The sequence below is a fragment of the Brachyhypopomus gauderio genome, chromosome 6, assembly GCF_052324685.1.
Source record: "Brachyhypopomus gauderio isolate BG-103 chromosome 6, BGAUD_0.2, whole genome shotgun sequence".
Classification (NCBI taxonomy): domain Eukaryota; kingdom Metazoa; phylum Chordata; class Actinopteri; order Gymnotiformes; family Hypopomidae; genus Brachyhypopomus; species Brachyhypopomus gauderio.
In genome coordinates this window covers 10,982,006-11,005,280 of record NC_135216.1, presented here as the reverse complement: position 1 = coordinate 11,005,280, position 23,275 = coordinate 10,982,006, and the positions used below count along the sequence as shown (strand labels likewise).

General features: G+C 41.6%; 1 protein-coding gene and 1 pseudogene across 3 annotated transcripts; both read right to left on the bottom strand.

Annotated features, from left to right (window-relative positions):
- Nucleotides 1-266: 266 nt before the first annotated feature.
- On the bottom strand, nucleotides 267-2,992 carry arl4ab (ADP-ribosylation factor-like 4ab). 2 transcript variants are annotated; one of them, XM_077008662.1, is made up of 2 exons: nucleotides 2,782-2,992; nucleotides 267-2,013 (listed from the first exon to the last, which is right to left on the bottom strand). In XM_077008662.1, the coding sequence occupies exon 2, from the start codon at nucleotides 2,005-2,007 to the stop codon at nucleotides 1,402-1,404; it is 606 nt and encodes a 201-aa protein (XP_076864777.1). In that variant the 5' UTR covers nucleotides 2,008-2,013; nucleotides 2,782-2,992; the 3' UTR covers nucleotides 267-1,401. The 2 variants fall into 2 exon arrangements, with proteins under 2 accessions (XP_076864777.1, XP_076864776.1); XM_077008661.1 differs by having other exon boundaries at nucleotides 267-2,129; nucleotides 2,782-2,988.
- Nucleotides 2,993-14,998: 12,006 nt separating this feature from the next.
- LOC143516813 (kelch-like protein 10) lies at nucleotides 14,999-21,565 on the bottom strand (annotated as a pseudogene). The gene is made up of 8 exons (XR_013131795.1): nucleotides 21,012-21,565; nucleotides 19,762-20,116; nucleotides 19,464-19,653; nucleotides 18,888-18,962; nucleotides 18,212-18,288; nucleotides 17,890-18,004; nucleotides 15,393-15,484; nucleotides 14,999-15,285 (listed from the first exon to the last, which is right to left on the bottom strand). The product of XR_013131795.1 is annotated as a kelch-like protein 10 (transcript).
- Between the last annotated feature and the right edge of the window lie 1,710 nt (nucleotides 21,566-23,275).

Genomic DNA, 23,275 nt, shown 5'->3' with positions numbered 1-23,275 from the left:
CAGTCATATGCTTCAGTTCATGATGGCATCTGCTTAAAACCTGTCCAACATCCAGTCACTGTACAGAGGATGAAGCCAGTACACCACTGGCTTACCAGTATAGTGCCTCAAATCAGTATTAGGTTAGTAAATGCCATAAACATAATGTCAAACACAAATCTGGAACACCACAGCTTTGGAACTGCAATAAAGAGGAGATGAACTATTTGGTACCCAATTTAAAATCCAAAACGGTGGGAAAAAAAAAACCACATATTAAATTTCAGTCTGGGTGTTTTATTCAAGATGTATAAATTGACACATAAATATGAACTTCCCTGCATCACACACATACCAAGTGATAAAATGGCACACTTGAATGTGAAACAATGTAGGACTTATAAAAACGCTCCTTTTGAAGCAATACACACATTTCTTTTTCTTTTCTTTTTTTTTTACAATCATGAGTTCCATACAAAAATCTGAATTTACAAGTTCATAGACTATAAAAGGGGATTGCTAAAGTGCATTGAAATGTACAGGGAAGCACAGGGAAGTTGTGTATAGAACTACAAAGAACACAGGTAGTCCATGTCTTCTGTAGACAGAGAAACTCCAGGAACTGTGGCAGAAGTCCTGGTCCCAACGCATCTGCCCTTGGTGCCATGAACGCTGCGGTGTGCAGAACTAAAGGCATTTTAGCTGGTGAAACACCTCATTCTTTTACATTGGAAAGTCAAAATGTCTGTGCGCTCTCAACATTTGTGATGAAGCTTATCCTGGTTCTCCTTACAACACCTCTGTTGTGCAACAGTAATTCTGTGTAAAAAAAAAACGAAAAAGGCCCATTTTATGCTAACAGAAATTACAGATCACCTGAATGTGCACATTTGACATTTCAGAAAGCTTAATTTTACAGGGACTTTGGTAAGCTTCTCTTTCATTAATTCACATTGTATCAGAATGGATAATAGAAAAAGAACATTAGAGTTCAACGGGCATCAGCTACATTATTAGCGGTCTGTCTTTAATGTAACAGTTTGTATCCAGTGTTTGTTCGAAAATCAACAAACCACGTGTCCATTGAAGTAGTACAATATATCTTCATGTAGAAGTCCTACGATGTCACTCACACCATTCCATGACTTCTATCTTCCGTAACCAGTGACAAAACAGTGTTCAACTATCGATGTGCTGTTCCATGTCTTTGGACTGTAGTCATCCGGCTCCATCGGGCTGATAAAACTCAGCCGGCGCCAATCAATCAATCCCCCAGTGCACAATCAAAAAAATAATTAAAAAAAAAATCAATCAATCCCCCAGTGTGCAGTCGTTCAGGCCAGCAGCACGTTTCGTGACCAGCCCGATCCTCGAGGAGTGAGCACAAGCCCTGCAGCCTCTTCTCACACCGACCCGCCCAGGTCATCTTTTACGTTTCTGCTGCCTCATCATCTTCCGCCGCTTGACGATCATGCCGTGAAGACGCTCCAGGCCCTCCTGCAGGCCTTCTCCGATGATGGCGCACGCAGGCTGGAGATGCCAGGGAGTGTGAGCACCGAGCTCATTCAGAGCCAGCATCCTCTCCACCTCGCCCAGGGGGAGGGCGTGGCGCAGGTCCTGCTTGTTGGCCACCACCAGCACGGGCACGCCCTGGTTCTCCTGGAGCCTGGTGATCTTGTGCAACTCCGTCTTGGCCTCCTCCATGCGTTCCACGTCCACCGAGTCCACCACAAACACCAGGCCGTCGGCGCAGCGCGTGTACGAGCGCCAGAGCGGCCGCAGCTTCTCCTGGCCGCCGACGTCCCAGAAGTGGAAGGCCGCGTTCCGACCTTTACCCTCGAGGGCCACTTTGATCTTCTCCGTGTTGAAGCCCTTGGTCGGAACAGTGTTCACAAACTCGTTGAAGCGCAGCCTGTACAATACCGTGGTCTTTCCAGCGCAGTCCAGACCAAGAATAACAATGTGCAGGGCCTTTAGGGATGGCAAACAGGAGAAGATGGTGTGAGGTTCTGATAATCCGTTTCCCATCTCGTTCTGCCACGCCGGAGGGGATAAAAGCGAAAGGGGAGAATCACGAGACCAGGAGCCACTGTGTTTCACCAAATATTCACAAGACTTCTCTCATTCCCCCAAGAGGCCACCACTACAACCTGAAACCAGATGAAAAAGTAGCTGATGCAATGAGGCATCCAAACAAACAGTTCATTGCTTTCCTGCCTTGGAAATTGTTTCTAAGAGGGCAGAGCCACGTCTTTATCATTATAAAACGCGAACAGCTTTAACCTGGTTGGATGTCATTATGTCACAACGAGGAAGAATAAGAAACACATCAGCGGGGAGCGCAAAGGTTTCATAGGCTAATTCCTAACGCCAATGGCTAACTCCTATTCAACTGTAATAAAAATCGCCAATGAATTACAAGAACCCGTCCACTGCCTTGTGTTCTATTCATGCCACTTTTCGGGATAAACCCTATGCAGGTGGTTCAAGAGAATGGAAACACACTAGTTTTGGTTACTGTTTAACAAAATGAAGCTGATAAATGGTGCTTGCTGTGTCTTGAATACAGCCGAGAGGCTGTTGCTGACTGACCATCTGTGAAAGCAGTTGCTGAGAGGAATATCGCCATAAACAGCAAGTGAATTAAGTTCCTCCTTGCGTGCTGCCAACAAGTGACCCACAATTAAATGAATGAAGCTGCTACAGTTTGTGGTTTATAGACTCTAAATAAACATTCGCCGGTATGATCGTTTTAGATTAATGACAGCAATGTTTGAAAACAGCATCAAATCTGACACTCACCTTAGCCGATATATCCTATCCTTGGGACAGGACGATTCATCAAAGTCGACTATTTACAAATAAATAAAGGGTTGTATTCACGCCCTAAGAGAGATACCCACAATATCCACTCTTCAAGACAGACACCGCTTCACTGACTGATACAGCAAGCCAGTTCATTCTAACACCGTTGGTTCAACTAGCGATATACAGGAGATGCTGATTGGTTGACTTCAACGGCAGTCCTAGGTTTTATCCACGGCTGATTGGTGCAATGTCACGCCCATCATTCGTCACTGACACACCTATCTACCACCTGTGCCGCTCGCTCAACCATTTACACGTAGACAGGGAGCAATAGGCGGTTTTGTTTATTCATCACTTCGTTTCGTGCTAAGCTTATTTAAGCTGGTCCGTTTGAGCATGCTTTCAGAAATGTACATTGGCAGTCTAATACTGAACAGTTCGGTTACAAATAATGCTGTTGGCCAAAATTAAGAAGTCAAATTATAGATATTTGATCTTTGAAGAAGTAAACACCTGGGATGTTGCTTTCAAAAGACGAGGTAGAGCGAGAGCCAGTCAAAGAAACGACATCCGTCCAAGTACAATGGTGATGAGTTTAGCTTTCACATGGATCACCCAGCTATTAGCAGATGTTTGATCTCATTGAAAACGGAGAAACACAGCCGGGAGAATGTTAACTGGAGTCGTGAAAATACACAGTTCTTCTTTTCCTGGTTAAGAAATCCGTATTTCAAATGTAAATAGCTCTGAAATCAGTAATTTAGTGTTGTTTCCCCCGACGTTTAACCAGGCTTGATCTGAACACAGAAATAATCCATGTGTAATCCAGCCTTTTCTTTCACACCTCCGCCCTCGTGCGGTCGTAGATTGGCGCGCAGTGTTTCTTGAGATTCCAGTTTGTTATCGGTTTATGGATCAAAGGGCACGTAGTTAAAATTGGATTTAATTTAGTTCTTGATTTAATTCTGGATAAAAGTGACACGTTTAACGTTACTCACAGAGATGATTATTTATCATCAAAGAAAGTGCGTGATAGATAGAAAACGGATAATCTGTTCAATTGTAGATTGTACCAATATGTATCAAAGGTTATGCTTTATGTTTTCAGGACACATACAACGTAATACAAAAAAGGAAATAAGCATATTAATTCAATACAATGGAAATTCATTTTTAAAAATTTATAAAAAGCAAAATTAATATATAGTTTTATAACCAGTTAACATAGCTACTATCTTTACAGTAACTCTAGATTATATGGCCAAACGTATGTGGACACTAATTTCAAGATGATGGTCTGTAAAAGGAAAGGGCCTCCCCCAGTTACTACAAAACTGGAAAAGTATAATTGTCTAAAATGTATTTTTTACACTGTAACATTAAAATTATTATTCACTGGCTTTTAGCAATTTTCTGTCGTTCACCAAACCTCTATTTGTCAATCAGACAGCCAAATAATGTGTTTAATTATTTCAAATAACATCTTTCCTCTGCTGCAGAGTGCAGAAGTGGTGTATTTTATATTACTCAAACTGACATTTAGAAGATAATGTTGGTGATTTTAAACTACCAACACAGTTCTTGTGCAGGTTTTTCTTCCAGAGACAGTTTGTCATTGTTATGTGCTAACTGAGCAACCCCTCTGTGAGTTTGCCAGGTCAACATGGCTGCCATTGCTCATAAATGTTTCCATTTACAAATAATTGTCTTACAGTTGACTGGAGCAGCTGTCAGCTGTAATTGAAATTTGAAAAACTGACTTGTGGCAAATCTCTTCAGTTTTACCTATTCTACTTCCAGTGTTTGTCTTTGTAGATTGCATGAGTATGCACTTAATTTTATACAACTGTTGTTGAAATGGTGTGGATGAAATATCTAAGCATAACAATTAGGAACAGTGTCTACAGATTTTGGCCATATAGAGTACATCAATAACACTATCATATATTACATGCTGATATGAAAACTGAAATATGTTTGGCAATCAAGCGGAAACATTCTGATAAAGAAATGCATCTCATGCAACCAAATGTGTCTCTGCTTCTGCTAACCAGTAGCAGAAGTCTCCGGTCTCGCTGGTCCCCCTTGGAGGCTTTAGTTGACATTCAGTGTCTTCATGGCTCCAGTCACAGGGTCAGTATCCCACTTGGAGGAATCCCACCCCAGAAACCAGCCTGTGAAGGTCGGGGGCTCGTGACCCTGCTTCACAATCACCACAGGAGTTCCTTTGTCCCGTCCTGATGGGTCTGTGTCAATATACGTCTTCGCTGTAGAGGAATAAATTATCACTCAGTGAGATGTTATTCACTGTATTTTCACCTCTGGAATTCTGTACTTAACAGTCTGTGTTCAATATACATTCAATATACAATATACATTTGAGGCAAACAATGGACTTTCATCTCTAGGTTTTTATCTGTGGTCCTTACTCTTCTTAATTCAGAAAAACTTGTGTATGTATTTTTTTTTGTTGACACATAAATATGAACTTCCCTGCATCACACACATACCAAGTGATAAAATGGCACACTTGAATGTGAAACAATGTAGGACTTATAAAAACACTTGTAAAAAATGTATGTAAACTTGTGTAACTATGTATTTCACACTCACATAGAAATTACAGAATACTGAAATATATGAACATTTATAATGTATTTTAAAAATACACTAACAATAGAAAAAATTATAACTGAGCTGCAACAGTATATTTGTTAAGTTGCATTGTTTCCAACAAAGTTGTGTTTAAGAGTCTTGTTCAGGAGGGACATGTCAAATATCTTTCATTTATCTTTAGGAAACTCAAGCTGAGTGTTTTTCTTCCTGATTTGCCATAGAAAACTGAGCTCTGGGATCATATTGTAAATATAGAACTCATTGTGAACACATTTATGGAAATGTCTCTAGACAAAATGTTTCCATCTTTCCAGAATGGGTGTAAAAAAGGATATTTCAATACCTCCCTGCAGATGGAATGTACCTCACCAAGGGTCAGGCATGCTAGCATATTCCAGTGCAGGATGGATGTAACTAATATTTATTTTTTTGTTAGACCATCTCAGCTTCTATCAGATGAGATGGTTGGTTTTTATGGCATTATCATTATAGTAATTCCTCTGCAGATCTGACTGTATCAGGACTACTAATACTGAGGTGTCAGGGGTGAGAGGGGAGGTTCTCATAAATATCACAATAGTGTTACACCTAGCTGGATTATGAGATGTCTTATGAGATGTTATCTTGTCAGCATGGCATTCACTGACAAGATTTAAATCACCCACATATTTCCAGTGATTTCCAATCTGAAAGCCTATAGAAGCATGATTGATAACAGTCAAAAAGATGAATGGCTCAGCGAATGCATCTGTGGTTACACCCCTGTAAGGTCATTGAATTCAGAATAACAATCTCAGTGATGTACTCTCTGCCAGTGACCAGCACACTGGTATGTCTGAGATCTAGATGTACACTACCGTTCAAAAGTTTGGGGTCACTTAGAAATGTTCTTATTTTTAAAAGAAAAGCAGTTTTTTTTTTCAATTTAGCTAACATTAAATGCATCAAAAATACACTCTATACATTATTAATGTGGTAAATGACTATTCTAGCTGTAAACATCTGGTTTTTAATGCAATATCTACATAGATGTATGGAGACCAATTTCCAACAACCATCACTCCAGTGTTCTAATGGTACATTGTGTTTGCTAACTCTGTAAGGAGGCTATTGGATATTTAGAAAACCCTTGAAAACCCTTGTGCAAGTAGGTTAGCACAGCTGAAAACAGTTTTGCTGATTAGAGAAGCTATAAAACTGACCTTCCTTTGAGCTAGTTGAGAATCTGGAGCATTACAATTGTTGGTTTGATTAAACTCACAAAATGGCCAGAAAAAAAATCAACTTTCAATTGAAACTCGACAGTCTATTCTTGTTCTGAGAAATGAAGTCTATTCCTTGTGAGATATTGCCAAGAAACTGAAGATTTCCTACAATGGTGTGTACTACTCCCTTCAGAGGAGAGCACAGACAGGCTCTAACCAGAGTAGAAGGAGAAGTGGAAGGCCCCGCTGCACAACTGAGCAAGAAGACAAGTACATTAGAGTCTCCAGTTTGAGAAATCGACGCCTCACAGGTCCTCAACTGACAGCTTCATTAAATAGTACCCACAAAACGCCAGTGTCAACGTCTACAGTGAAGAGGCGACTCCGGGATGCTGGCCTTCAGGGCAGAGTGGCAAAGAAAAAGCCATATCTGGCTAATAAAAGAAAAAGATTAATATGGGCAAAAGAACACAGACATTGGACAGAGGAAGATTGGAAAAAAGTGTTATGGACAGATGAATCAAAGTTTGAGGTGTTTGGATCACACAGACGAACATTTGTGAGACGCAGAACAACTGAAAAGATGCTGGAAAAGTGCCTGACACCATCTGTCAAACATGGTGGAGGTAATGTGATGGTCTGGGGTTGCTTTGGTGCTGGTAAAGTGGGAGATTTGAACAAGGTAAAAGGGATTTTGAATAAGGAAGGCTATCACTCCATTTTGCAACACCATGCCATACCCTGTGGACAGCGCTTGATTGGAGCCAATTTCATCCTGCAACAGGACAATGACCCAAAGCACACCTCCAAATTATGCACAAACTATTTAGAGAAGAAGCAGGCAGCTGGTGTTTTATCGGTAATGGAGTGGCCAGCGCAGTCACCAGATCTCAACCCCATTGAGCTGTTGTGGGAGCAGCTTGACCGTATGGTACGAAAAAAGTGCCCATTAACCCAATGAAACTTGTGGGAGCGGCTTCTGGAAGCATGGGGTGAAATTTCTCCAGATTACCTCAGCAAATTAACAGCTAGAATGCCAAAGGTCTGCAATGCTGTAATTGCTGCTAAGGGAGCATTCTTTGACGAAAGCAAAGTTTAAGTACAGTAGGGTCTCCAGCTTTGCCTGCGGAGCAACAATAGCAGATTTTCACACATTGGGGAATTTCATTTGAGGCTACAGAAAGGTTAAAAAGCTGCATAAGAGAAAACATAGTTTCAGGTTATCTGGACCCGCTGATTTTTTAGTGTCTAAAAGCCTAAGGGCTTCATACACCTCGAAAACTGTTAAAGGAGTAAAACTAAAGCACTGAGAATCAAAAAGACGCTCAACAGAGCTAACCCAATAGGGACTCGTATGAATAGAGGTGGCCAACTCTTTTACTAAACACAATGAAGTGCTCATTAAAAAGATGAAGCATTTCAGCTTCACATTTTTGCCTGGAGTCCTTCATAATGCATGTTGAAAGCTCCATAGGTTTATGTGTTTTGTTGTTAGCTATAGATCTGATGGTTTCATTGGATTATTTAGATTTCTCTGGTTTGTTTAATATAATGATCTGTCTTAGCTTTCCTGATTGCAACAGTACATATATTATAATATGTGTACTATTGCAATCAGGAAAGTTGACAGATCTCAACATAGTATGGATTGGATGCTTTTTAGTAGATTGCATATATGCAATCTTCTAAAAAGCATCCAATTCATACTATTTTGAGATTGTCTGGCTTTTGCCCATACTATATTATACAGTACATTTAAAATATAAGGTGTGTGTTAGTTGTGTTCCATGCTTGTCTTTGTGTGTCTACGGGTGCTTTACTATAAGGCTGTGTGTTTTGAGAATACTCGTCTCTGCATCCTGCCATTACTCACACATGACAGGAGTAATCCACCCATCCACCTAACAGGAGCATTATACATTATAACCATCAATACACATATCTTTATCCACCACAGATTTACTGAGCCACATTGCTGACTAGCTTCAGTTGACTGCAGCTAAACGCGAACCATATCCATTTCCTCAAACAAATTGCAAGCATTCAAGTGAACCAGACCAAGACCAGCTCATGATTTAAAGTCTGTTGGAGTACTAAAACTCATGGCTGTCACACTTAGCCCCACCTCCACCTGTCTGTCATGTCTGTTTTGTTTTTCCTTGTGCTCATGTTTTGGTTTTCCCATGTGTTCTCCTGCCACACCCATGTCATTTGTAACTCTGTCCTCTCGCCATTGTGCACGTGTTCACCAGTTTTATTCCTTGGTTAGTTGTGTATTTAAACCCTGTGTTTTGTCTTCCTTGTTGCTGATCATAGTTTGAAGCCTCTGTTTGGTTTGTCCTCAGAAAATCCCTGCATTCAGTATTGTACGTTCAGCCTGTTGTCTTGTCTCGTGCATTACTTAGTTTCCTGGTAATGTGTTTGGTTTGGTTATCCATCATATTTCTGGGTTTTCCCTAAGTTTAGTCATGTCTCTTCATGTTGGTTATCTATCTGTTGGACTGCTCACCTGTTATGACCCTGGACCATTCTTATTAATCTATTAGGGGATTTGCCCGTAACAGATCTAGCTTTTCTCAGCGTTTGCGTCCGCCGCATTACCGCTCAACGCCTAAAGAATCACAATGGCAGAATATGGACCTGGATTGGGTTGGGCATTCCCTGAGATCAGACGCAACAGGACAATTAAACATCCCAAAAGTATTTACAGCGTAATTCCCTTAGTTTAAAATACTTCACTGCAAAATCAGAGAATGTGTAAAGAGAAATGATAAAACTGTCTTCAAGAAGCAGTATACTGGTCAACCAGCTCAGATCCACAGAGTGAGACAAGAGCCAGGGGTCTATTTGAACAGCTGGATCTATTTGAACCAGATGCACCGTTTCTCTGGTAAGTGGGACCAAAATTCACATGGAAGATCATGCTCCCTATAAAATCCAGTTCAGGGATTTGTAGAAAATGTGAAGTCAAGTAAAGTCGTTTTGATACAGTTGGTTACAAATACTGATACTTTGAATGTCCCCTGCTTTTCTGTTCTTGCTGGTTTCATAACTTTTTCTCCTTAGATTTGTGCTCTAAGTGAGAGTTGTAGTGGGTTTCAGGATATTTCCTCTTTGAAAAACTATCCAGTTGCTTTAGTTCAAGGGTCACCAACATGGTGCCCGCAAGGACGTCATGAGTCGCCCGCGGGCCTGTTCTAAAAATAGCTCACTATAGTGCCACGCACCAATGAGCTGCATCTTTTTTTTGCACTACTATTAGAGATTGTCCGCGGTTGCCGTGTGGCTTCTAGCTAGCGGGCTATGCAAATAATGTACACGCAAACCACCCCCCCCTCCCCCCCGCTCAACAATTATAATACATCGCGAATGTATTAAACTGGTAGCCCTCCGCAATAATTGGTATCCAAGAGGTAGCTGCCAGTTTGAAAAAGGTTGGTGACCCCTGCTTTAGTTGTATCCTTCAGGTCATTGCCTTGCCACGAAGTGAAAAGGAATCCAGTGAACTCTGCAGGCATTTGGTTGGATTTGATCAGTTAACTTTCTGGAACATTCAGAATTCACCATCCTGTGGGGCTCAAGGTACTAGTGGCATGAACCAGTTCCACTGCCAACCAGGAGGCCTCTATTCTCCAGACTTTCCACTTGTCACACTGGAACAGGAAAAATCTTTATCAAAGGACTTAGAGTATAGTTAACAAGCCGACATTCTTTAAAAACACAATTTAAAGCAACCTGTAACTTCTGGCATAGAAGCACCTGAATGAGTGGAGTTTGGTTCTGTCCTTCATTGAAATGTGAAGAAATTCTACATAATTGCATTAGTACACACTATTCAAGGAAGACCACCTTCACCACAGTCCACTTTAGAAAACTATGCACACAAATTGAGAGTTAAAACTTAATCTAGTTAATCTAGTAGTGCCCAGTGAGTGCCCACTGCTAAGGGACTGTCATCACCTGTCAAAGAGGTCTGGGTGAGAATGCTGCGTGTCGTCCTGGAGTTCCACTGCAGTTCTATAGTCTTCCACCGCCTGATCTATCAGTCCCAGATGACCACGGACATCTGCCCTGAGCTTGTACAGCAGAGCATCAGGCTGAAGCTCTAGAGCTACAACACACACACACACACACACACACACACACACACACACACACACACACCTCTGTGTTATTTGCATAACATACCCCATTCTGATGAAAAGTATTATGTGTGTAATTACATGTCCATAGAGAAGAATGAACCATCACCTGTCAGTCATCAGTGGAGCTCCCATACAAATTGTTAGAATTGAATGATGGACATTAATTAGTATCAGCAACACAATACTCCTATTCACTAACACCCTGTGTCACTGTTCTACACACAGACTGCAGAAGTATATCACACAGTTGTTGCTAAATACATCTCCATTTATCAAATATAAAATGAGAGTGGTGTAGGGGAGGGTACGGTGCTTTACAACCCAAAGGGAGAGACAAGAGGGAGCATTTAAAGCCCATTTGCCTAGTACATTTCCATAAATTACCAATCATTCAGTCAGCACATTTGCAAATGCTGATTCCAGTGAACCCTGAAAATGACCTGGTATGAGGTATGAAGTTGGGATCAATGTGCATGTGAACATTATTTTACATATATGTAAAAATAAATGTAGCGAAAAATGTTGGAATGTAAAGTGAAATCTCTATTAATAGAGAATATAATAGATAGACTATAGAGAGACCTAAGTATTTCTCTACAAGGCTAATAACGGAAATTCTTTATATTAGAAAAACATCTGAAACAGTTCAAATCAGAGTTAACATCAAAACTTTAGGTCCTTTGCTGCTGGGCAAAGTCATCGGAAATCTAGCACTTGGTGTACACTGTAATCATAGTAACCATCTGCCTCTTGTTTTAGACAACAGTGTCTAGGTTACTTGAGCTATAAAGGACTTATTTTCTGTGATACTGGGTCAAATAGACTAGATTCAATTTTAAATACTGTGCATGGATGTCTGCACATCTTATACATATGTACAGAGAATAAACTGTAAACAGCTGCCACGAAGCGATGAATCAGCCACAGTGCTTAGGTAAGCCGTAGTCTCCAAACATCCATCCATAGATATCAGAAGAACTCAGGGTGTATCAAGAACACGTTTCCCACACCATCACTCCACCTCCACCAGCCTGAACTGTGGAGTTGTGCACTCAGACATGTTAGCTGGAGCACCAGTGTTGTGTTCAGTTGCAGTTTGTTCATTGTATACTGCCTGTTCATGACAACGATTCTTGACATCATCCTCTGAACATTTTTGTTGACAAAAGGTTTATGTCCATATGTGCACTGCCTGGATCGCCTAAAATAAAACCTTTGATTCAATGACCCACACATGGATCCTTGAAGCCGGAATAACATCAAGCGGACTCTAAGAGCCTTCATCAAGAACCCTGTTGGGGTTTGGATGATGACCCTAGTGGCCAATGTCAGGCAAATAGCACGTCACCTGCTGGATTTACCAAGGAGATGCCCTGTGCCTACTGCTGTTCTGCATAGGTCTGAACCCCCTCAGTGAAACCATCACCAAGAAACCATCCTCTGCATGGATGACATCAAGCTGTATGCCAGAAGCGAACAAGACATCGACTTACTAATCCATCTCACCAGGATACACAGCAATGACATGACGTCACTTAGACAGGGAAGTGTATTCAGATGTTTGCAAGATAGAGATCACACTACCAGAAGGAAAGTTCACAGATGTTGAAGGAAGCTAAAAGTACCCTGGAATCCCATAGGCAAATGGGAGTCTTGTAGGAACAAAAGAAAAGCACAAGGAAACCACAGCCAAATACCTACAAAGAGTGAGGTAAGTCCTGAGATGTCCACTGAATGGAAAGAACAAGATCTGAACAAGATCTGAACTATCAAAACCTTTACCATTTATTAGGGTTCACTGGCAAAGTGTCACAGCACAGAGGTACTAATCATGGCAGCTCAGGAACAAGCTCTCAATACAAGATCAATAGAAACTGGGCTCTACCACACCAGACAGGACCCTAGATGCAGGCTGTGCAAAGATGCCTCTGAGACAATACAGCACTTATCATGAAACACCATTACCAAGTGGCTGTCATCGTATACAGAAACATCTGTGCTGAGACCGGGCTGGAACAAACTTGATTTATAATCTCTAAGAAACTAACTCTTTACTCCCAATGAAGTAATGAATACATGACCAAGACCTTTTATTTAGTAACAATATACTACGTTTCAGTGAATAGCTTGATGACATGATACATATATATATATATATATATATATATATATATATATATATATATATGTACCTTTCTGTCCCTGTGCCCGTGTCTGAGTTGTCACCCATTTCGTTCCTGTCCATGTGTCTGTTGTCTGGAGTATTTTTGCCTCTGTCTCTGCCTCGTTCCCTGTTCCCCGTTCTGATCCTGCTTCCCGGTGTCTGTTGCGCTTCCTGGCCCTGTCCAGTCTCCCGAGTTCCCGTCTGCCTGTCCCCCTCAGCCTGTTTCTGCCCCTGTGTTTGTGTCCCCTGGCCCTTTGTCCTCTGTGCCATTTTTTGCCCCTAGGTCCTGTTTCTGGTGTGTCCTCCTCAGTACCTTTGCCACAGGTCCCTGTGTGTTTTTCGTCTCCTGTTCTTGATTTGGTTCCTCCTGTCTGTGCTTGATGTTGGGTTTCTTTTTTGGTTTCTGTTGCGCGCCTCGGTGCGGCGCGCCTTGGAGGGGGGTTCTGTCATGTGGTCCTGCCTCCCCCCTGTCAGTCTTGTCTTTTGTTTTGTGCTCTGTGGTTTTGAGTGTCTTTTATTTTGACATTTCCTAGTTGTCTCTGTTTTCACACCCCTGCCATGTTCTCTGCCCCTCGTTATCACCATCAGGTGTGTCTTGTTGAGTCCCTTGTTTAGTTGATGTATTTAAGTCCTGTGTTTGGTCTCTGTGGTTGTGGGTTATTGTATGTTGTCAGTTGAAAGATTAAGTCTAATGTTCTAGTCGTGAGTAGTGTTTTTTTGTTCAGTTAGTTCATACTTTCATATCATCTTTGGTCTTTGTATGAGTTGTACCTTTTTGTGTTAGTCCTAATATCTCCTAATATCTGCATCTGCGTCCTACCTGCCCAGCCTTGTTTGTTACACACCCTCAGTAATCCAACAATGCTGGATTTTAAGTTATGTTAAATATAGATTATATAATTACTTCCTTGTGGTATATGTGTCTTTTGAATCCAATGCATATGCATTAATTATAGCCATTATACATTAAATAAGTCTGGTTATATTGAGTATGTCTAAAAGTAATGTCTTAATACTGTGCCAGGATTATTGTATTACGTTTGCTGTAATGGATGCTATATACAGAACTGTTATTCCTTGTCCAGAAACAAAAAAAACGTTTCCATGAATACTGAGCAAATGCATTTATAATCGTTATTGAACTTGGAATAAATATGGTAAGAAAGTGAATGGCTAAAATGAAAAAATTGAGAATGAAGGAAACATGCATGAAGGAATAATATGGGGGGAAATGCTAAATATATGGTTTAATTATTACAGAACATTGTATCACAGTAAAATTATTCTTCTGGTCCAAAATATTTGGACACAGAGCAAATCTGTTCTTCCGTACACTCTCATATTTAATGTTAAAACAAGGAAGTTGGTAGAGTAAAATGACTGAACTGATGAACTTGCATAACAGTAGATTCATTTTATAACAAGTGTAATCTATTACAGTGGACATTTTGCTCGGGTTGAATACATGAAGGATACTTCATGAAGGATCAGTGCAACAACAAAAAAAAACTGAATGAACCAAGAATAAAGAATATATCTTTTTTCTGGGGCTCTGGTAAAATGTGTCCCCCTTGTATTCTCAATGTAAATGTGATGCAGATAGTATTAAAGTTACTGAGGGAAATGGTAATCAGTTTATCAGCATCAATCATGACTTATTGTTGATTTATTTGATTTTGGGGATGTGTATTGTTTATTTGTTTATGTGCTGCTGCCTTGGCCAGATTTTTTATCTCAGTGTGGTATTTCCTGGTTAAATTTACGTTAAATAGATTAAAAAATATATATATTTGGTTTTCCTAAGCAATTCATAGATGTTGTTTTTACTAGTGTTTTACCTGCTTGGAGAATGGATTCACTGACCTATAAAGAATCAGCTGTTAAGACAATAAAAGTTATTTTGATGCGGACATCATCCTGCAAATAAAACTGTCTAATATAATACTGAAACACTTCAGAATCTATCCGGAGGATGCAGAGACTGTGTCCATTTTTATGGATCATCCACGTATCTCCTACAGAGGTAAAAATATCAAAAACATGTATAAAAAAAATGAAATGGTGTCTATAACTCTGTTCCACAGTAAGACAAGCACCAAGTCTCTTAGGGATCTCTGATCATTGAAGTGCCTCCTTTTGTATAATAAAATGGTACAGTCTGCTCTGATGTGTACGTCTGGCTTTATTGGTGGATCCTGCACGTCTGTGTCAGGCAGATTAGGTGGTGTTGGAGGTGGATGGATTCTGGCTCTGTGGGAGGTCCTCGGGCAGGTCTCTGGGGGCGGCGTACTCTACTATTTTGGGGAGGGCCGGCACCACGCAGCAGCTCAGTAGACTCCGGGAGACACTCATGCGGTGGACCTCCTTCCTGCGGGAGGCACAGGGGAGAACATGTTTCATGGCACCACTCACTCTACTATCAAATATGGCACATTTCATTACATTTCATTTCATATCAGACAGGTGGAAACGCACCATTCTCCTGTTTGCTCATCGTAGCACTCCACGTGATTAAGGGCGGTGCCGTTGTCATATCCGCCGACCACAAACAGGAGGTCGTCGACCACCTGTGCAAAAAAAATAATTTTTTAAAAATATGTTTAGCCTAAATAACCTAAACATGACCTGAATATTTTTTTAGCATGATGCCTGTATCTGTTAAAGGGTGACACCATTTACAGTGAAGAAAATAAGTATTTGAACACCCTGTCACTTTGCAAGCTTTCTCACTTAGAAATCATGGAGGGGTCTGAAATTTTCATCTTAGGTGCACGTCCACTGTGAGGGATAATCAAAAACAAATCCGGAAATTACAATGTATGATTGTTAAAATAATTTGTGTGTTACTGCTGCAAATAAGTGTTTGAACACCTGCCAATCAGCAAACATTCTGGCCCTCAATGACCTGTTAGTCCACCTCTAAAAGGTCTACCTCCAACCAAATTAGTTATTCTAAATTAGAAGCACCTGTTTGAGGTCGTTAGCTGCATAAAGACACCTGTCCACCCCACACGATCAGTAAGACTCTAATAACATGGCTAAGACCAACGAGCTGTCCAAAGACACCAGAGACTAAACTGTAGACCTCCACAATGCTGGAAATGGCTACTGGAATGGAATCAGGCCAGAACTACACGGGAGGAGCTGGTCAATGACCTGAAGAGAGCTGGCACCACTGTTACTGTGGGTAATACTCTAAGATGTCATAGTTTAAAGTCATGTATGGCACAGAAGGCTCCCCTGCTTAAATCAGCACACGTCCAGGCCCGTCTTAAGTTTGTCCATGACCGTTTGGATGATCCAGAGGAGTCATGGGAGAAAGTTCTGTGGTCAGATGAGCTCTGCATAGAACTTTTTGGTCTTAATTCCACTCGCCATGTTTAGAGGACGAAGAATGATGAGTACTTCCCAAAAACACCGTCCCTACTGTGAATCATGGAGGTGGAAGCATCATGCTTTGGCGGAGTTTTTTTGCACATGGGACAGGACGACTGCACTGTATTAAGGAGAAGATGACCGGGGTCGTGTATTGTGAGATTTTGGGGAACAACCTCCTTCCCTCAGTAAAAGCACTGAAGATGGGTCGTGAATGGGTCTTTCAACATGACAATAACCCAAAGCACACAGCCAGGATAACCAAGGAGTGGCTCCATAAGAAGCATATCAAGATTCTGGAGTGGCCTAGCCAGTCTCTAGACCTAAACCCTATAGAAAATCCTTGGAGGAAACTCAAACTCCGTGTTTCTCAGTGACAGCCCAGAAACCTGGCTGATCTGGAGAAGATCTGTGTGGAGGAATGGGCCAAAATCCCTCCTGCAGTGTGTGCACACCTGGTGAAAAACTGCAGGAAACATTTGACCTCTGTAATTGCAAATAAAGGCTACTGTACCAAATATTACCATTGATTTTCACAGGTGTTCAAATACGTATTTGCAGCAGTAACACACAAATAAATAATTTAAAAATCATACATTGTGATTTCCGGATTTTTTTTTTTAGATCATATCTCTCACAGAGGACGTGCACTTAAGATGAAAATTTCAGACCCTTCCATGATTTCTGTGGGAGAACTTGCAAAATCGTAGGGTGTTTAAAATACTTATTTTCCTCACTATATGCAATACTGTTCCAGTCATCATCCACTATGAGTGTGTGCAGGGGTGCAATTACTTATGTTACGTCCTCGTCTAGGCTAGGGGAACAGTAACATAGAGGTGCATGTTTTTATAGCAGCTGAATGTAAAAGGGACTGGACAACCAGACAAAAATTGATGAAAACTTAGCCTTGTATTCAGACATAGTAGTGGATAAGACAGATGTAAATGTCTTCGGGAGTGGCCAAGGCCAAAATAACAAACAAAACGTCACTCAGAACCAAAACAGCTTTACCAAACTATACTTACAAAGAAAACAAACAACATATGAACTAAACTACACTTACCAAACATGAACAATAAATACATACAAACAAAATGGCAGCCACTCCCTACCTCCAAAACGCACTACCAACAAGATGCACAACAGGTATACATAAAGACTAACATAGAAACAGATATTAATGATCACAGCAACAAGAGATTCACAAATTCTGTTTCAGGCTCAAAAGCAATACATGTACATGTTCCCCTTTCCTTTCCCTTCCCCCTGTCTCTGTCTCTTCCTCGTTCCTCCCTCCTTTTATAGGATAGGGCTGGATAGACTGGACTGGACTGGGGCGGGTAGTGGTAAAATCCGGGACGAACCTGGAATCGGAACAGAACAGAAAACACCACACAAAAACAAAACATACAAACAAACCCTCATGTTACACTTACTTTCTGAGGTGTATGCAAACATACGAGTGTGTGTGTGAGTTTGTGTGTGTGTGTATGAGTGTGTGTGTATGAGAGTGTGTGTGTGTGTGTATGAGAGTGTGTGTGTATGAGAGTGTGTGTGTATGAGAGTGTGTGTGTGTGTGTGTATGTGTTGTCACCTCAATGCCGAAGTTGCAGCGTGGGTTGATCATTGAGGGCAGGTCTCTCCAGGTGTTGGTCATGGGGTTATAGGCCTCCACGCTCCTCAAGAAATTGACACCATCAAACCCCCCCCCACCTTCAAAAACAGAACACACATGTTCATCTGTGTTACTTTATAGAGTGAAATTACTTTAATTATAGTTCTTCAGGCTTGATGATGGCAGACATTTAGCAGATTTGTAAAATCGGTAAAAATGGCAGTGTCTGACTGCATTCTGCTATTATGTGTTATATAGATGTGAATGTGTGTGTGTGTGTGTGTGTGTGTGTGTTGTCCGTACAGCGTAGACCTCCTCTCCATAGGAAATGACTCCCATTTTAGTGCGACTGCTCCTCATGGGAGCGATAAGACTCCACTGGTTCGTGTCTTAGAAATTCTGAAACCCTTCAATGGTGAGTACAAAATAAGTCAGAAGCAGTTGGGTTAGATAATAAGTACAATGATTTATTTAAACATAGACATAGATTAAACCCTTGAGATCTCCGTTACAAACACCCACGTGTCAGTCACAGAGAGAGCTAATTCCCCATTCCGAACTCTCATCCTTTATACCCTTGATCATCAATACACACGGTGTCCACGAGGTGAACACACGGTTATTAACTAAATATGATTGGACAAAGTAAGGAGTGATTAACTCTGATTTGACAGATGCATATGATGCGTGCCCCCTCCCTGCTCAGCATCCTCGTGATGGCATGGCAGACTGAGTGTCGCCGTAGTCCTTTCCAAGCTGAGATTATGCGTCTCCAGCGAGGTCAGTTTAGGAACATCCAGAGGAACATCAGATTAAATGTCCCAGACAGGCACACATAAACACATCTCTGAGGCCTACTAAAGTCACCAGAATGACTTTAGTGCTTTGATTAACACACATATGCAAAAACCTTATTTCTAATGTGTTTAACGTATACTAAGAAAGCCTGATCTAAATGGAAATCACCAAATTTCCACCACATTCGTCTCAGGGTTGTAGACCTCCGCCGTCAACAAATACTCATGTCCATTATACCCTCCACAGATGTAGACCTGCCAATCATATACACACACACAATGCTGACTAATATATCATGTCCTGTCAAACTTCACTGTAATACAATATGGGCTACACAATATGAGCTTTAAAGGAATATTTCAGTGAAAACTCCAATACATGTGTGGTGTCCACCATATCTGAAGCCATGAGGCTAATCTATCTAGCAAGTATTGAAAGCCATTTCATTGTAAAATCTTCATTGACATTATGTAAACTACATCATTATGCTTCATGATTTCATATTTAAATAAAACATTTAGTTGTGGCGGCGAATAATCCATTAATAGCCTATAATAATTTATTAAATATATTAACATTTATTTTTGAGCGACCCTTGTTTTTGGCTCGAGTTTGAAAAACCCTACTCTAGTGTATAGTGGGGAATAAACTCAAGTATGTATGTGAGCATGTGTATGCATTGACATGCAGGCATTTCTCAGCTCACTGGTTTGGTAGCACTGAAATTGGTTGTGTGTGTGTGTGTGTGTTGCCACCTTGCCATGCAGTGTGGTGGCACTAGCATCCTTGCGCTGTTCATGCATGGGTGCTATCATGCTCCATTGATTTGTTTAAGGTTCGTAGCGCTCGGCCGTGTTGAGGTCTACGTGTCCATTATACCCGCCCATGGCATGGCGTAGAGACGGCCATGGAAAGGGACCTGCGTTGATTATGCATGGGTGCGACCTGCAACACACACACACCATAAACAACACATACACAGCAACCTAACAAACACACACAAACACTAAAAACACACACAACAATCTTGCCCACATGTACACTGATACTGACCTTATGCCAAGTCTTGGCCACAGGGCTAAACTTTTTTACACTGTTGAAGTACTGAACACGGTCAGTGTGAAGTGCTCCCACAATGTACACAAATCCATTCAGATATGCTGCTCCGTAATAGGCTCGTGGACACTCTTCCTCCAGTGTTACAATATTCCACCGATCCGCCCTCGCATCATAAGCTTCAATGCTAGTGATGAAAACTGCGTCCCTCCAACCGCCTATAGCTAATAAGATGGCGGAGGGCAATCGTGGGCGGGACAGAGGGTTTCTGAAGTCAGAGTTAGACGCTCCATTCTTCTCCAGGTTGTTTATGGTCTTCAGTGCATTGGAGATGATGGGCTTGCAGTCCTGTCTTTTAGTAAAGCCTGCTTTATACCTCCGGACACGGACGAATTTCGTCTGTCCGTACCAAACGTAGCCTCCATAGGGGGCCACTATACCTCTTTCCGGTTCCAACGTTGTTATGATTTTTTAAAATACATCCTCTAGAGGGCAGTATAGTCAAATTTCCGGCACCGGCGCGCCAGCAACCTCCTCCCAGCTGTTTTTGCATCGGGTTTTCCATCCACCGATTTTTGCGCATTTTGAAAATGCGCATGAAAAAAGCTGGATGGAAAAAGACCAAAATTCGAAAAAGCCCCAAATATCGCAAAAAGATTTTTACGCTAGGAGGAGGTGGAAAAGTTAGACTATCGCATCGCCAAAATTCGGAAAAACTGGATGGAAAAGGGTTTTTCGCATAAACGATGACCTATCATGCCTCAAGTCATGTGGTTCTGTACATGATCGCGATGTAAAGATGGCAAATGCATACAAAAACAGTTCTGGAGAGAGCAAAAATTGAATTTAACTTCTCCACGTATAGAAAAGAAAAAGAAAAAAATGTTTCAAAACCTCAAAGTGCAAAAATGCGTAACTGCCAGATGGACGTAAAACCACTATTGTTTGGCGTCCTCTCACGTGATCTAAAGTTTATTCGTATAACTGTAATGAATGGAAACAAGGCTTAATTCGCATTTTTTTCTGCCGAAACTTGGAAATTGCGCATTATTTTTTCGAAAGGTTTGGATGGAAACCCAACCAACTCGCAAAGTTTCTCTTCTAACTCGAGCGCCATTTTTAAAAGTCCAGTACTCTTCTTCATTGATTTTCCCGAATTGGTGTACTTCCGATGCTTCTGACTCTCTACTGCCCCCTGATTTCCAGTTTATATTGCTCCGTTACTACGGATTCGTAAGCGCTCTGGCAACGGACCCACTGACGGATGAAACGACCCCCGGAACCGGACGAAAGGGTCCGTATCCGTAATTACCGTAGGGTGTGAATGGGCCACTGCCATGTGTCGATTCCTTTCTAGGGGCGCGTGGCTGACCCAGCGCAGGATGGCCTCAAACACCACCTCTTCCTGTTTGACACTGAGGTCGTCCTTCTCAATGATGTCACACAGCTGGGTCAGCGGCACCTCCAGGAACTCTTCTGACACACATGCAACCTCTTCAAAGTGTTGAAGGATGAACAGGTGGGCTTTCTGACGCAGGTCCGGGCACCAGTAAGTGTCAGCCACTTTATGGATGCCTATGCAGTTCTCCACACCCATCTGAGCTTTTAGGAACTGGCAGCAGGCACGTACGAGGCCCGAGACTAAGAACTGGTCTGCAGCTGCTAGCAGCTCCTCCACGTTGTCTTCATTTATGGGCACTGAGAGTGTGTAGGCATAATCAACGATCAGCCGCATCATTTGTGGGGAGACGCCAGGGATGTTGTAGACACGCTTCTCAGGAGGGTACCAGTCACTGGTGAACAGTGTCCTGTGGAGGAAGCATACAGGTCACCCTTATGTAGCGTCCCGGTTGAAAAAGTGGTCTCTCGAACGGATGGTTCACAACATAACATTTTATTATTATGCCTTAGTCATAAACACATCGTAAGAGCTTGTTCCCTCATCAACCAGGTGCTAAAGATCCATTAAAGTTACGAATAATTATTTAGTAATCTTGTTTTACACTGTTCTTTCAACCTTGACCATGGAGTGCACCTGCTAACTCCGCCTCGGAACTCACACACTGATAGCGCGTTTATTTTTCTCTTCTTCGTTTCTTTCTTTCAAAATAAAAGCATAGCGCTGCAACAAAATAATAAAGGCTTATGAACCAACTTGCAATATGAAAACACTGAATTATCAGGTCAGTTACACTCCCACCAAATCATTATAGCTTAACTGGCAAACAAATGGAGTAATAATGATTTCCTAACGAAGAAATGACCTGTAGCCTTAACTCAATGAACACAGTTTGTTATAAAGAATGAACTTTAACTGTGGAATGCAATTAAACAGTCTCTAATAACAAAACCAGTTTCTGCACTGGGCGTTCCACTATTGAAGGTTTACTAGAACATTGTCCTTTCTCCAACTTCTTTTCTGCAAAGCGAATCTTTACTTTCCTTACAAGTCCATCTTTGTCGGTCACTGTGTCCACTACACAAGCTAATCTCCATTCATTGCGAGATAAATCATCCATCTTTTCCATGACGACATCTCCTACCTTCAAATTTCTTCTTGGAGTGTGCCATTTCTGCCTTGTTGCAATGTTAGACAGATATTCCCTTTTCCAACGGGACCAAAATTGTTCTGCTAGGTACTGCATTTGCCGCCATCTTTTTCGTGCATAAATGTCCTCCTTAATGAAGTTCCCTGGAGGGGGCAAGGCTGCCTTTGACTTCATAGTAAGCAGGTGGTTCGGTGTCAATGGCTCGAGGCTGTTCGGGTCACTGAGGTTGTCTACTGTGAGAGGCCTGCTGTTCACAATTGCCATCGCTTCATAAAAGAATGTTCTTAATGATGCATCATCCATTCTGTCTGATGAAAGTGAAGCTGTAGAACGCATAATGTTTCGAACCGTCCTGATTTGTCTTTCCCATACACCTCCTGTATGGCTTGAATGAGGAGTGTGCATTTGGAAGTCACACTGTTTCTCAGCCAGAAACGTGGTAATGCGGTTAGTGTCCACTTGTTTCAAGGCTTCCTGCAGTTCGTTTTTAGCTCCGACGAAGTTGCTTCCTTGATCGCACTTTATTTCACTGACTGCTCCTCTTATGGCTATAAAACAGCGGAGAGCGTTGATAAAGGCATCCGTAGTCATGTCATCCAACATTTCTATATGAATTGCCCTGCAACAAAGGCAAGTGAACAGAAGTCCATAACGTTTGTGTACTTTGCGACCTTGTTTGGTTGTAAAAGGACCAAAACAGTCCATTCCACAAAAGGTGAACGGTGGAGATGGATCTAGGCGCTGTTTTGGAAGATCCGACATTTTTTGTTTCTCTGTGTCTCTTCTGAGCCTGCGACATTTTACACATTGGTGTATAAATTTTGCCACGGCTTTGTTGATGCATGGAATCCAAATTCCATTTGACCTAATCTCATTGATTGTCAGTCCTCTCCCTTGGTGTTGTACCTTGCTGTGACAGTGAGCGACGATTAGTTGAGTAACGTGATGGTCCTTGGGAACTA